At 46.5% G+C, this 12,909-nt stretch overlaps 1 protein-coding gene across 2 annotated transcripts; it reads left to right on the top strand.

Moving 5' to 3' along the window:
• Positions 1–1,656: 1,656 nt before the first annotated feature.
• On the top strand, positions 1,657–12,524 carry LOC115498748 (glutathione S-transferase theta-1). 2 transcript variants are annotated; one of them, XM_030292364.1, is made up of 5 exons: positions 1,657–1,852; positions 3,668–3,755; positions 4,582–4,732; positions 11,705–11,881; positions 12,067–12,524. In XM_030292364.1, exons 1-5 carry the CDS (start codon positions 1,741–1,743, stop codon positions 12,259–12,261), a joined length of 723 nt encoding a protein of 240 aa, XP_030148224.1. In that variant the 5' UTR covers positions 1,657–1,740; the 3' UTR covers positions 12,262–12,524. The 2 variants fall into 2 exon arrangements, with proteins under 2 accessions (XP_030148224.1, XP_030148225.1); XM_030292365.1 differs by lacking the exon at positions 3,668–3,755 and having other exon boundaries at positions 1,688–1,852.
• Positions 12,525–12,909: the final 385 nt, after the last annotated feature.

The raw sequence follows: 12,909 nt of genomic DNA, 5'->3' as shown, positions 1-12,909 counted from the left end.
ATCCCAGGGTCATGGATTGAGCCCCATGTCTCTCTGCGCGGAGTGTGGAGTCTGCTTAAGATTCTCTCTCTCTCTCCCTCTGCTGCTCTCCCCCCACTTGAGTGTGCTCTCTCTAAAAAAAAAAAATAAAATGAAATAAAATAAAAAAATTAAAAAAACTTTTTTCTCTGTTAAAGATCATTATTACCAACATTTCCTTTCTTTGCAGAAATCTTCCTTACTGTGTAGAAAACCTCGTGTTCCTGCAGGTGCATTTTTCAGTTGGACTTGTTTTAGAAGATGACACAGACACCATCTGAGCATCCAGGTGGCAGGCTCTAGGGGGATTCCTGGGTAGCAAGGAATAGGCCTATGATCAAGGCTCAGAGGTGTGTCTAGGGGTGGCAACTTGCAAGGGCCCTGGAGGGCTCTAGCCTCCCCACCATTTTCTCTACCTACCTACTTACCTACCTACCTATCTCTTACTGAGATATAATTGACCTATAGCACTGTGGAAGTTTAAGGTGTGCAACATGGTGATTTGATACATTTATATATTGCATATATATATGCATATATATATATATTACATATTATATATGAACTAACACCTCTATTATGTCACCTAATTATTTCTTTTTTGTGGGGAGAACAATTAAGATCTAGTTTCTCAGCAACTTTGAAATTGTAATACAGTTGTTGACTATAATGTTGACAACTAATGTTGTTGACTAATAGTAATTATGTTGTGATAGATCTCCACAACTTATTTCTCTCCTAGTTGCAAGTATGTACCCTTACATATCTTTCCAGTTTTCCCACCCGCAGGCCCTGGTAACCACTATTCTACTTAGTTTCTCTGAGTTTGGCTTCTTTTAGATTTTGCATAGAAGTGTGGTGATACCATATTTGTCTTTCTTTCTCTGTCTGACTTACCTCGCTCAGCACAATGCCCTCAAGGTTCATTCAGATTGTCACAAATGGCAGGATTTCCTTCTTCCTCGCGGCTGAATAGTATTTCATTGTGTCTGTACGCATGTTCTGTATCCATTCATCCCTCGAATAGTTGTTTCCGCATCTTGGCTGTTGTGAATAATGCTGCCATCAACGTGGGTGCACAAATATTTCTTTCATATCCTGTTTCCATTTCATCTGAATATATGCCCAGAAATGGGATTGCTGGATCTCTCCCCATGATTTGAATGAGGGAAGAAACAAACTCAGGGAATGTGAGGCACTGTGCCGGCAGGAGCAGGAAGACCCAAGTACAGGGAGTAGCATCTGAGCAGAGTGAGTTACCACAAAATGCTAGACATAAGCCCTGAGGCTGTGCCATTGGCTAGTATCAGGATCTCTGGGGTGTGGGGCTAAGATCTCTGGAGCCTGACCTTCTGGGTCCTTAATCACTCTCTGCCTCCATTGCGCCATCTCTAAAATGGGAACGATAGGAAATTCTGACACAAATAGCATGGAAGAACCTTGAAGACACTATGGTAAGTGAAATAAGATAGTCACAAAGGACCCTCCGAGGGATGACCATCGCGCCACCACCTGGCCTGCTGGGCGGTGCGCTGCTCTAACCAACCTATCAGACAGGCCCATGGCCGCGCAGCCATTGGACCAAAGTGCCGGGGTGCCCGGAGCTGCCCAATGGGGAGTGGTGGCCGGTGGGGGGTGGCCGCGAGGACTGTGTGTGAGTTCCCTGGCAGCTTGGGGTTTGCAGAGTCCCTCGGGTCACGAGTCGGGTCTTTCCGCCCCGCCATGGGCCTGGAGCTTTACTTGGACCTGCTGTCCCAGCCCTGCCGCGCCATCTACATCTTTGCCAAGAAGAACCGCATTCCTTTCGAGATGCGCACAGTGGAGCTGCTCAAAGGTGGGCCGAGGCTCGGGTTTGGGAATTGAGAGATCGGGGAGGAACGGGGAGGCCAAATATTGCTTAAAAGGACCTCCGGCGCCAACTCCTTCTCGGGGCCATCGCCGGAAAAGGTGAGCCGCCAGGGAGATCCGAGATTCATCCCCCAAACAGTGCTCCGTCGCACCGAGTAGGCGATGGGGCTCGGCGGAGGCCGAGTAGAAGGGTGGAGAACTTGAAAAAGAGAGACCTCGTGAGCAAAAAGAAAGGGTACACCTGGACATAGGGATAGAGGACCTCTAGAACAGAGATGGGGGCAGGGGGAGGGCTGAGCACAGAGACCCGGGCGGGGCCGAGTCCCTCCTTGGTGGCCCCCAACTGCTGAAATTCGGCAACAACTGTCACTGTCCCAGGGTCTCACTTTCCAGCCCTGCTCTATGCATTGGTCCAGTCTGCACTGGGGGTCCCCCTCTGTCCCTTCCTCCTTCTTCTGCTTTGCCTTCTCCTGCTTTACCTTGTCCTCTGCCTCTCTTGTTCCTGCTGGGTGGGGGTCCCCCTGGGGGTGTGCTGGGAGCCTGAGGGGAGACTGCAGGGAAGGCTGCTGGGCTTGGTGATCCCTGCACTCTCAACAGGAGGATTTGTTTCTCTGGCAGGCTCCTGAGGCTCCAAGGACACAGTTGGAACTTGGGGGGTAAGAGGGAGGCAGGACCCAGGTATTCCTGGGTGGGCAAGTAGGGTAACTCTCCTTGGCTGAGCCTTTCCCCTCATCGCTTCCCCACCAGTGTGGGGCCTTTGCACTGGCCTGTCCCTCTGCCTGAATCATCATCTTCTCCCCCTCCAGGGCATTTTCCACTTGTCCTGCCCAGGGGTTACCTCTGCAGAGTATAGGGGAGAAGGCATAGGGACAAGAGAACATCCCAGCCAGGCTGTTAAATAAAGGGTGCAGAGAGCAGTGTGTTTCACTAGGAGAGGAGGGCAGGTGTGTCTGGTGAAGAAGGAGCAGTCTCAGGGAGGGAAGTGGGAGGATGGTGGGTGTGTTTGAGGCTAGAGGGTGAAGGCAATCATATACGGCTTTGAGGATCTTCCACCTGATCCTGGGGTAATAGGGAGCCACTGAAGACTGTTGAGCAGGATGGCAATGAGCTTAAGTGCTGTTCAGAAGCTTCTCTCTGGCTGCATCTGAAGGAGTAGGAACCACCCAGATGCACTCAAGCAGAGGCCTGTGTCCCCGGGGACACTAGGCTGCACCTTTTGGGGACAAAAATGTGACTGTCCCAGCTCCAGCAGAGCCTAAAGGTAGGGCCAGCCCCTGCGTCCCTAATGGCCAGGACAGGGTGAATAAGGGGACACAGAAGAGCTGGTAGAAGTTCTTTGCAGGTAAACAGATACCAGGAAGAGGCCACTTCTCTGTATTTGGTGACCTTACCTTAGAGTCCACAGGGAAAGGGGCACTGTACGAAGTCAGAGCTCCATTAGGGTGAACAGCCACCCTGCTCTGAAAGCTTGGGGCACCCTGAATATGAACTTATGAGGCTGGGGTTGGTGCAAAGGTGATGGGTGGGGTGCGTACGAAGGCCCAACTGAAGCATCATATCCTGCACCTTGGGCTGTGCACAAAGGGACTTGGCATGGGCTGACTAGGTTCATTTTGCAACATTTGGCAGAGTAGTCTCTTGTTTCTTTCAAAGTGGCCCTCACCAGCCTAGGCCATGCAGGAGAACAGCTGGGGGCTGGAGAAAAGTCATGAATTTGGGGCCTGGGCATAGGAGGGAGTGGGCACAGGCCATGCAGGCCTCAGTGGTAACTCCCTCCCCCAACACGATGGGCTCTCTGCAGGCCAACACCTCAGCGATGCCTTTGCCCAGGTGAACCCCCTGAAGAAGGTGCCTGCCTTGAAAGATGGGGACTTCACCTTGGCTGAGAGGTAACTGCTACCAGACCTCACTGGAACCATCTTGGCCTACCCCTTTATTTTAGAGACAATTCATGCGTACTCAGGGGCCCTCTAGGTCCACCCCTGTCACAACACCTTCATAACCCAGGGCAGGAGGAAGCTCCAGGAGCCTTGTCTGTTCTGTCCCATGATCCTGCAGCACCCCCAGTGTTTCCTACAGGATGCTTTAGGGAGAACAGAGAAAGCCTTTTTTTTTTTTTTTTTTTTAATTTTTTTTTCAACGTTTTTTATTTATTTTTGGGACAGAGAGAGACAGAGCATGAACGGGGGAGGGGCAGAGAGAGAGGGAGACACAGAATCGGAAACAGGCTCCAGGCTCTGAGCCATCAGCCCAGAGCCTGACGCGGGGCTCGAACTCACGGACCGCGAGATCGTGACCTGGCTGAAGTCGGACGCTTAACCGACTGCGCCACCCAGGCGCCCCAAGAAAGCCTTTTTGAGCAATCAGGCCGTCTGAGGCTAGGCTGGATGCCAGATGATGAGAATGGATGCAGGCTAAGAAGAACTAAACTTCTTTAAGGCTTAGCTTTGATGGTATCTCCTCCAGGAAGCTCTCTGGTCAGAAACTGTCTCCGAACACTTGGCAGGATATTCTGCTGTGGGCTTTTGCCCGGTGGTAGGATGAGCCTCAGAGAGACTCTCAGCTCTTCTGAAACTGTGCCTGGGCAAGTCCCTTCACTATTCTAAGCATGGCTTCCTTGTCTGAAGAATAAGGCAAATGCCTTGGCACATTGTCAGGAAGATTAAAGAAGGGACTCTATAAAGCCCCTCACACAGTGTCCTTCCTCCCCTGCAGTGTGGCCATCCTGCTCTACCTGACCCGCAAGTATAAAGTCGCTGACCATTGGTACCCCCAGGATCTACAGGCCTGTGCCCGTGTGGATGAGTACCTGGCATGGCAGCATACGACCCTGCGGAGAAGCTGTCTCCGGGCCCTGTGGCATAAGGTGAGGCCCTGGGGTGGGGAGGTCAGTCAGGGTATCACCCCAAAGGGGCTAAAGCACCATCGCATTCTTCTTTTCCATTTGGAGAGTCTCTACTGCTCTGACTTTGACTCCACTAATTCTTCTGTTGCCCCCACGATGCTATGAAACCCATGTAATACAGTCTTTATTTGAGATACTTTTTTTTCAGTTCTAGAAATTCCACTAGGTTCTTTTTTAAGTTTCCATTTCTGTGCTGAAATTCACCATCTGTATACCTGCTTAGTCCATATTTTCTTCTAAATTCTTGAGCATATTTATAATCATTACTTAAAAGTCTTGGTCAGCTACTTTTATTTTTATTTTTTTAAAACATTTTTTCTTTTGAATGTTTATTTGTTTTTGAGAGAGAGGAGACAGAGCATGAGCAGAGGAGGGACAGAGAGAGAGGGAGACACAGAATCTGAAGCAGGCTCCAGGCTCCGAGCTGTCAGCACAGAGCCCGGCGCGGGGCTCGAACCCATGAACAGTGAGATCATGACTTGAGCCGAAGTCGGACGCTCAACCGACTGAGCCACCCAGGTGCCCCAATTTGTCAGTTAATTTTAATACTTTGGTCCCCTGTGGACCTATTTCTATTGGCCGTTTTTAATCCTCCTGATTATGGGTCACATTTTCTTCTTTTTTTTGCATGTCTCATAATTTAATATTGTGTGCTACATATTATGTTTGAAAGAAGGTAGAGGGACGCCTGGGTGGCTCAATTGGTTGAGCATCTGACTCTTGATTTCAGCTCACGTCACGATCCCAGGGTTGTGGGATTGAACCCCACATTTGGCTCCATGCTGAGCATGAAGCCTGCTTAAGATTCTCTCTCTCTGCCTCTCTCCTCTGTGCTCTCTCTCTCTCTCAAAGGTAAATAAATAAATAAATAAATAAATACAAACTTTACAAAAATAAATAAAAGAAGTCAGAGATAGAAGTACATACTAAATGCCTCTAGAAAGAGTTTGTAGTTTCCTCCCTCAGGCAGCCATGGTATGAGGTTAATTTCTTCCAGCTAATCAGGAGGTGGGCTAGGTTGTAGCTTTAGTTAGTTTCAGTTCATCTCTGGTTTCAGATGTCTTTTTTTTTTTTAAGTTTATTTATTTATTTTGAGGTGAGGAGAGGCAGAGAAAGGGAAAGATAGAATATCCCAAGTAGGCTCTGCACTGTCAGCACGGAGCCCAATGTGGGGCTCAAACTCATGAATTGTGCAATCATGAGCTGAGCTGAAATCAAGTGTTGGACACTTAACCGACTGAGCTACACAGGTGCCCCTGTTGTTGTTCACAACACCATTATTCACAGTAGCTAGATGGTGGGAGAAACGCCAGTGTCCATGGATGGATGAATGGATAAACAAAGTGGTATGTACATGCCAAGGAATATTATTCGGCCATAAAAAGGAAGGAAATAATGCAATATGTTATCATATGGATAAACCTTAAAAACATTATGCTAAGTGAAATAAGCCAGACAGAAAAAGACAAATACTCTATGATTCCACTTTTATATATTTATTTTTTAAGGTTAAAAACTTTTTGTTAAGTTTATGTATTTATTTTGAGAGAGACAGAGATAGCATGAGTGGGGGGGAGAGGGGGCGGGGACAGAGAAAGAGAGGGAGAGAGAGAGAGAGAGAGAGAGAGAGAGAGAGAGAGAGAATCCTAAGCAGGCTCTGCGCTGTCAGCACAGAGCCGAAAGTGGGGCTCGAACCCATGGAATCATGAGATCATGACCTGAGCCGAAACAGAGAGTTGGATGCTTAACCGACTGAGTCACCCAGGCGCCCCTATTTTTTAAGATTTTAAATTTATTTTTAAGTAATGTCTATACCCACTATGGGGCTTGAACTCACAACCCTGAGATCAAGAGTTTCATGCCCCATGGACTAAGCCAGCCAGGTGCCCCTTGTTTTATCTTTTTAAAGATTTTTTATCACTTTTTTTTGAGGTTTATTTTTCTTAGTAATCTCTATATCCAACGTGAGGCTGGAACTTATGACCCCAAGATTAAGAGTTGCACACTCCTCTGACTGAGCCAGCCAGGCGCCCCTGTATGATTCCACTTATGTGGGATCTCTAGACTATTTCAGTTCATAAAGATGAGAAAGTAGAAAGATGGCTACCAGGGGACGGGGTTTGAGGCGGGGGGAGGAGGGAAAGGGAAGTTGTTTAATGGGCACAGAGTTTCAGTTTGGGATGATGAATGAGTTTGGAGATGGATGCTACTGGACCCCTGAGTCCAGTTCTTGAATCTCAATGTCACAAAAATAAACACTGAGAAAGAAAGCAGGCGGAGTTTATTAGAGATAGCTTGTACACAGGGGAGCCAACAAGAAAGAGGAATGTTGCCACCCCCCCCCCCAACATGTACAGCTTATAAAGGCACTTTTCCAAAGGGTGAGGGGCTGGGAGCAGGGAAACATCTTTCAGTCCCACGGTCATTATCTTGTGATGGTCACTTTTTAGTGGACAATCACAGGATGCCTCTCTTCATGGTCAACATTCTTTAGGGCTCTTGGTAAATAGAAATACTCCTGCAAGCAACATTTAAATTGTTACTTCTAATTTTGCCCGGGTAACCATTACTCCCTGATGGTTGTTATCTCTCATTCGTTCTCTTTCCCAGAAGGAGATATTTGTCTCTAAGCATATGGAAACTTTTTTTTTAAGGTTTATTTATTTATTTTTTGAGAGAGAGAGATGGACAGTGCGTGCAAGGAGGGGAGGGGCAGAGAGAGGGAGACAGAGAATCCCAGGCAGGCTCTGTGCTGTCAGTGCAGAGCCCAACTTGCTTGAACCTTTTGAGATTGACAGAGGGCGGGGGGTGGGGGGAGAGAATCTTAAGCAGGCTCCATGCTCAGTGAGGAGCCCGACATGGAGCTCAATCCCATGACCCTGGGATCGTGACCTGAGTCAAAATCAAGAGTCAGATGCTCAAGCTGACTGAGTCGTCCAGGCACCCTTGGCTTTTTTTCTTTTATTTTTTTGTACTTTCTTTTATTTTCCATTTTAACTAGTTCTATAATTCTTTGATGGCTTTAAAGAAAAATAAGATTATTTTCTTTCCACCGTTATTATGATGGGAGCTATGGTTTTTGTGACTTTGGTATCCAATAAGAAATGGGATTCCTCATTTTTAAAGTGTATGGGTCATCGGGGAGCCAGGATGGCTCAGTTGGTTGAGCATCCAACTTCGGCTGAGGTCATGATCTCACGGTTCATGAGTTCCAGCCCTGCATCAGGCTCTCTGCTGTCAGCATGGAGCCCACTTTGGATGGATCCTCTGTCCCCCTCTGTGCTCCTCCTCCGCTCACACACAGACACACACACACACACACACACACACACTCTGTGTATCTCTCTGAAATAAACATTAAAAAAAAAACATTTAAAGTGTATGGGTCATTGGCTTTATTGTTCTATCTCCTGTCATTTCATATGTAACACAGAAACAGAAAACAAAAGCCAAAAAACTTCTTGGTTGCCCTCATGCCTTCCTGAGAAGCCACCCTGCTCTGGGATCTGGTGGGAGTCCTTCCAGTTCACGATTTTATACATTATTATATTTATGTGTACTCATAAACAAAATAAAGTTTTGCTTTGAGTGTTTGAAGTTTTATGTAAGTGCTCCCCATATCATTCTGCAATGTACATTTTTCTATATTGCCATGGGTGGATCTAATTTATCCATTTTTAACCTACTCTGTAGTAATTCATTATATAAATACATCAGAATGTATTTATTACCCGATTATGGTCTTTTATATTTAATGAGGAACAGGGGCACCTGACTGGCTCAGTGAGTAGAGCATGTGACTCTTGATCTCGCCCCATGTTGGGTGAAGAGATTACTTTAAAAAAATAATAAAATCTTTTTAAAAATTATTTATTTATTTATTTTAATTTTATTTTTTATTTTTTAAAATTTACATCCAAATTAGCATATAGTGCAACAATGATTTCAGGAGTGGATTCCTTAGTGCCCCTTACCCATTTAGCCCGTCCCCCCTCCCACAACCCCTCCAGTAACCTCAGTTTATTCTCCATATTTATGTCTCTTCTGTTTTGTCCCCCTCCCTGTTTTTATATTATTTTTGTTGGCCTTCCCTTATGTTCATCTGTTTTGTCTCTTAAAGTCCTCCTATGAGTGAAATCATATGATTTTTGTCTTTCTGTGACTGACTAATTTCACTTAGCATAATACCCTCCAGTTCCATCCACGTAGTTGCAAATGGCAAGATTTCATTCTTTTTGATTGCCGAGTAATACTCCATTGCATATATATACATTCTTTATCCATTCATCCATTGTTGAACATTTGGGCGCTTTCCATACTTTGGCTATTGTTGATAGTGCTGCTATAAACACGGGGGTGCACGTGTCCCTTCGAAACAGCACACCTGTATCCCTTCGATCAATGCCTAGTAGTGCAATTGCTGGGTCATAGGGTAGTTCTATTTTTAGTTTGACAGTTTAGATCGTGACCTGGCTGAAGTCGGACGCTTAACAGACTGCGCCACAGGTGTGAGGTGGTATCTCATTGTGGTTTTGATTTGTATTTCCTTGATGATGAGTGATGTTGAGCATTTTTTCATGTGTCTGTTGGCCATCTGGATGTCTTCTTTGGAGAAGTGTCTATTCATGTCTTTTGCCCATTTCTTCACTGGATTATTTGTTTTTTTTGGGTGTTGAGTTTGATAAGTTCTTTATAGATTTTGGATACTAACCTATCTTTGGTTAGATTTATTCCTAGGTATTTTATGGTTTTTGTGCAACTGTAAATGGGATTGATTCCTTGATTTCTCTTTCTGTCGCTTCATTGTTGGTGTATAGGAATGCAACCGATTTCTGTGCATTGATTTTATATCCTGCAACTTTGCTGAATTCAGGAATCAATTCTAGCAGTTTTTGGGTGGAATCTTTTGGGTTTTCCATATAGAGTATCATGTCATCTGTGAAGAGTGAAAGTTTGACCTCCTCCTGGCCGATTTGGATGCCTTTTATTTCTTTTGTTGTCTGATTGCAGAGGCTAAGACTTCCAATATTATGATGAATAACAGTGGTGAGAGTGGACATCTCTGTCTTGTTCCTGACCTTAGGGGGAAAGCTCTCAGTTTTTCCCCATTGAGGATGATATTAGCATTGGGTTGTTCATGTATGGCTTTTATGATCTTGAGGTATGCTCCTTCTATCCCTAATTTCTTGAGGGTTTTTATCAAGAAAGGATGCTGTATTTTGTCCAATGCTTTCTCTGCATCTATTGAGAGGATCATATGGTTCTTGTCCTTTCTTTTATTGATGTGATGAATCACATTAATTGTTTTGCGGATATTGAACTAGCCCTGCATCCCAGGTATAAATCCCACTTGGTCGTGGTGAATAATTTTTTTAATGTTTTATTGTTGGAGCTGGTTGGCTAATATCTTGTTGAGTATTCTTGCATCCATGTTCATCAGGGAAATTGGTCTATAGTTCTCCAAAAAATAATAAAATCTTAAAAAAAATAATAAAGGGAACAAAACCACTTTTTAAAACCCTAAGAATTTTGAATCTACCAAATTGGAACAGAAGGGAAATGTAGAGAGTCCACAACCTCTTGCAGGGGTGAGGCAGATAATAAATAGAGGGAAGAGGCCTAGGTGGGGTTCTGCAGACTGAGAGCCCATGAACATCAGCCTTAGATACTGAGCAGGGATACCCTATGGCCAGCACCCTTTACATTCAAAAGAAGCTGGAGGGGCACCTCGGTGGCTCAGTCAGTTAAGTTTAAGCGTCTGACTTCGGCTTGGGTCATGATCTCATAGCTCGTGGGTTCGAGCCCCACATCGGGCTCTGTGCTGACAGAGCCTGGAGCCTGCTGCAGATTTTGTGTCCCTCTTTTGCTCTGCCCCTCCCCTGCTCATTCTCTGTCTCTCTCTCTCAAGAATGAATAAACATTAAAAAATATTTAATTAAAAAGAAACTGGAAGTCTGGACTCTCATATGAAATGTCCCCATGTTAAATGTCAGCAACTGATCGATATTTTTAAAAACTCTGTAGCCAGACCAATGTTATTAGCTCAGAACTGGCCTCCAGGGCACCAGTGGGCGATCGTTGATTCTGTCTACCTTGTATGGGAGAGGAAACTGAAGCCCAAAGCCAGGGCTCGTGTACAGTCCTAGTCCCGTGTATCTGTTTACCTGTATCTCAGGCTCTCCCAAACGACCTTACCAAACAAAGCATGAAGCCTCCCTCTCATGATCCCCATCTATGTATCTCCCAGACAGCTCTGCCAACCTTGAGGCTGTTGATGGCTTCCCCCTAAAACACCTTCCTCCCAGAATCCTGGACACCACTCTTTCTTGGCCTTCCTCCTTAGTCCCTCAGAAAATGTTGGTTCTACTCTTGACTTAGTCTTTTCTTGACTGTGCCTTTCAGGCAAGTGACGGTGCCTCTCTGGGCCCCACTTTTCCATTTACAAGAGGAGTCATGGCACTATTATTATTCCTATATTATAGACGGGGAAATTGAAGTTCAGAGTGTTTGAGGATTTTGTTTTGGGTCCACACACACTATAAGTGGCAGGGTGGAAATCTTATTAGCTTATCTTCCTAATTACTTATACAGTAAGAGGTACTGGCTTTATATTCAGGGGGAAAGATGTTATAAAATAGATTGTTCCCAAGCCTAATACCTACTTCCAAAGTATAAAACTCATTGTTCAGGTCCCCTTTGAGTCCTTCTGTCGGATGCTTCTGAGGTTCAGCCATCAGAGATCACAGAAGAAGGAATATTTCTGGGAAAGATGGTCCTCTGGGAGTCTCCCTGCAGGCCTACCCAGGCTATAGAAGAGAGGTGCATGTAGCCAGAAAGCAGCGCAAACTGGGGTGGGGAGGCACACATGCCTTCCTGCCCCTGAGGCTGGCTGGGCTGGCCCCTAACCCTTTGCTTTGCTTCCCCACCTACCAGGTGATGTTCCCTGTTTTCCTGGGTGAGCCAGTATCTCCTGAGATGCTGGCGACCACCCTTGCTGAGTTGGATGTGACCCTGCAGTTGCTTGAGGACAAGTTCCTCCAGAACAAGGCCTTTCTCATTGGGCCCCATGTCTCCCTGGCTGACCTGGTAGCCATCACAGAGCTGATGCATGTGAGTTGTATGGATAGGGTGGGCCTGCTAGGCGGGGAGGGCCCTGGGGAGTTGCTGAAGTCTTGCCACCGGCTGTGCTTATCTATGGAAACCTCTTCTGGAGCTATGTGGCCCCCAAACCGGGCAGATGCTGCCATTCTTGACCTTGCCAACCCACCCCCATCCCGTTCTCTTTCTCCCTACAGCCTGTGGGTGCTGGCTGCCAAGTCTTTGAAGGTAGACCCAAGCTGGCTGCATGGTGCCGGCGTGTGGAGGCAGCAGTGGGAGAGGATCTCTTCCAGGAGGCCCATGAGGTCATCCTGAAGGCCAAGGACTCTCCACCTGCAGACCCCACCATAAAGCAGAAGCTGATGCCTGCGGTGCTGGCCATGATCCAGTGAGCCAGGAAGCCTTGTACCTGCTCTGCCCAGGATAGTTCGCAAAGCATCTTCATTTCCAATCTCCCATGGGAGGTTGGCTCAGAGGGCAGGAGTGACTTGCCTGAGTCCCACTGCCCCTGTGCTCCCCAGGTTAGATCCCTACACCCACACCATCTTCCACAGCGGCCTGAAAGCCACAATGAGGATGGAACACCCAGATCTTATCTCCTTTAATCACTGCATTTCGTTTTCAGTTTAGGAAATAAACCTGGGCTCAGCCTGAGCCTGTGCTTTTAATAATGTGTGATTTATTTGACCTTCTGTCCTGGTCCTCGTATTCTTCTCTATCCCAAAGACAACCCCCTTTCCTAAGCCCTATGGGTCAGCTTCTCCATGATGGTTTCCAGGAGTGAAATGAACAAACGCCCTCTAATCTTCTAGTTCTTGGAGAAAGTGATTTGTCAGACAGCACAGAGGGCAGCAGGCATCCCATATGTGGTGGCTGTAGGCATGGTGATCAATCAGTTGGCTGGGCCAACCTCCCAGGATATGGCCCTTTGGCACCAAGTGCTGTAGCTCATGTGTCCTGACTGTGTTCTGCAGGATTGGTCAGGAGGGGAAAATCCAAATAGCAGCTCTCCTGGTCAGGAAATCAATTATGCAGGCCTT

The sequence above is a fragment of the Lynx canadensis genome, chromosome D3 (genome assembly GCF_007474595.2).
Source record: "Lynx canadensis isolate LIC74 chromosome D3, mLynCan4.pri.v2, whole genome shotgun sequence".
Classification (NCBI taxonomy): Eukaryota; Metazoa; Chordata; class Mammalia; order Carnivora; family Felidae; genus Lynx; species Lynx canadensis.
The sequence above is the reverse complement of the archived record's forward strand: the minus strand, read 5'-3'. Positions and strand labels throughout refer to the sequence as shown.

Excerpts from the sequence above, each read along its gene's own strand:
- LOC115498748 (XM_030292364.1), top strand. The coding sequence starts at position 1,741 with ATGGGCCTGGAGCTTTACTTGGACCTGCTGTCCCAGCCCTGCCGCGCC. Across the intron at positions 3,756-4,581 it reads GACTTCACCTTGGCTGAGAG|TGTGGCCATCCTGCTCTACC; the intron begins GTAACTGCTACC and ends CCTCCCCTGCAG. Across the intron at positions 11,882-12,066 it reads CCATCACAGAGCTGATGCAT|CCTGTGGGTGCTGGCTGCCA; the intron begins GTGAGTTGTATG and ends TTCTCCCTACAG.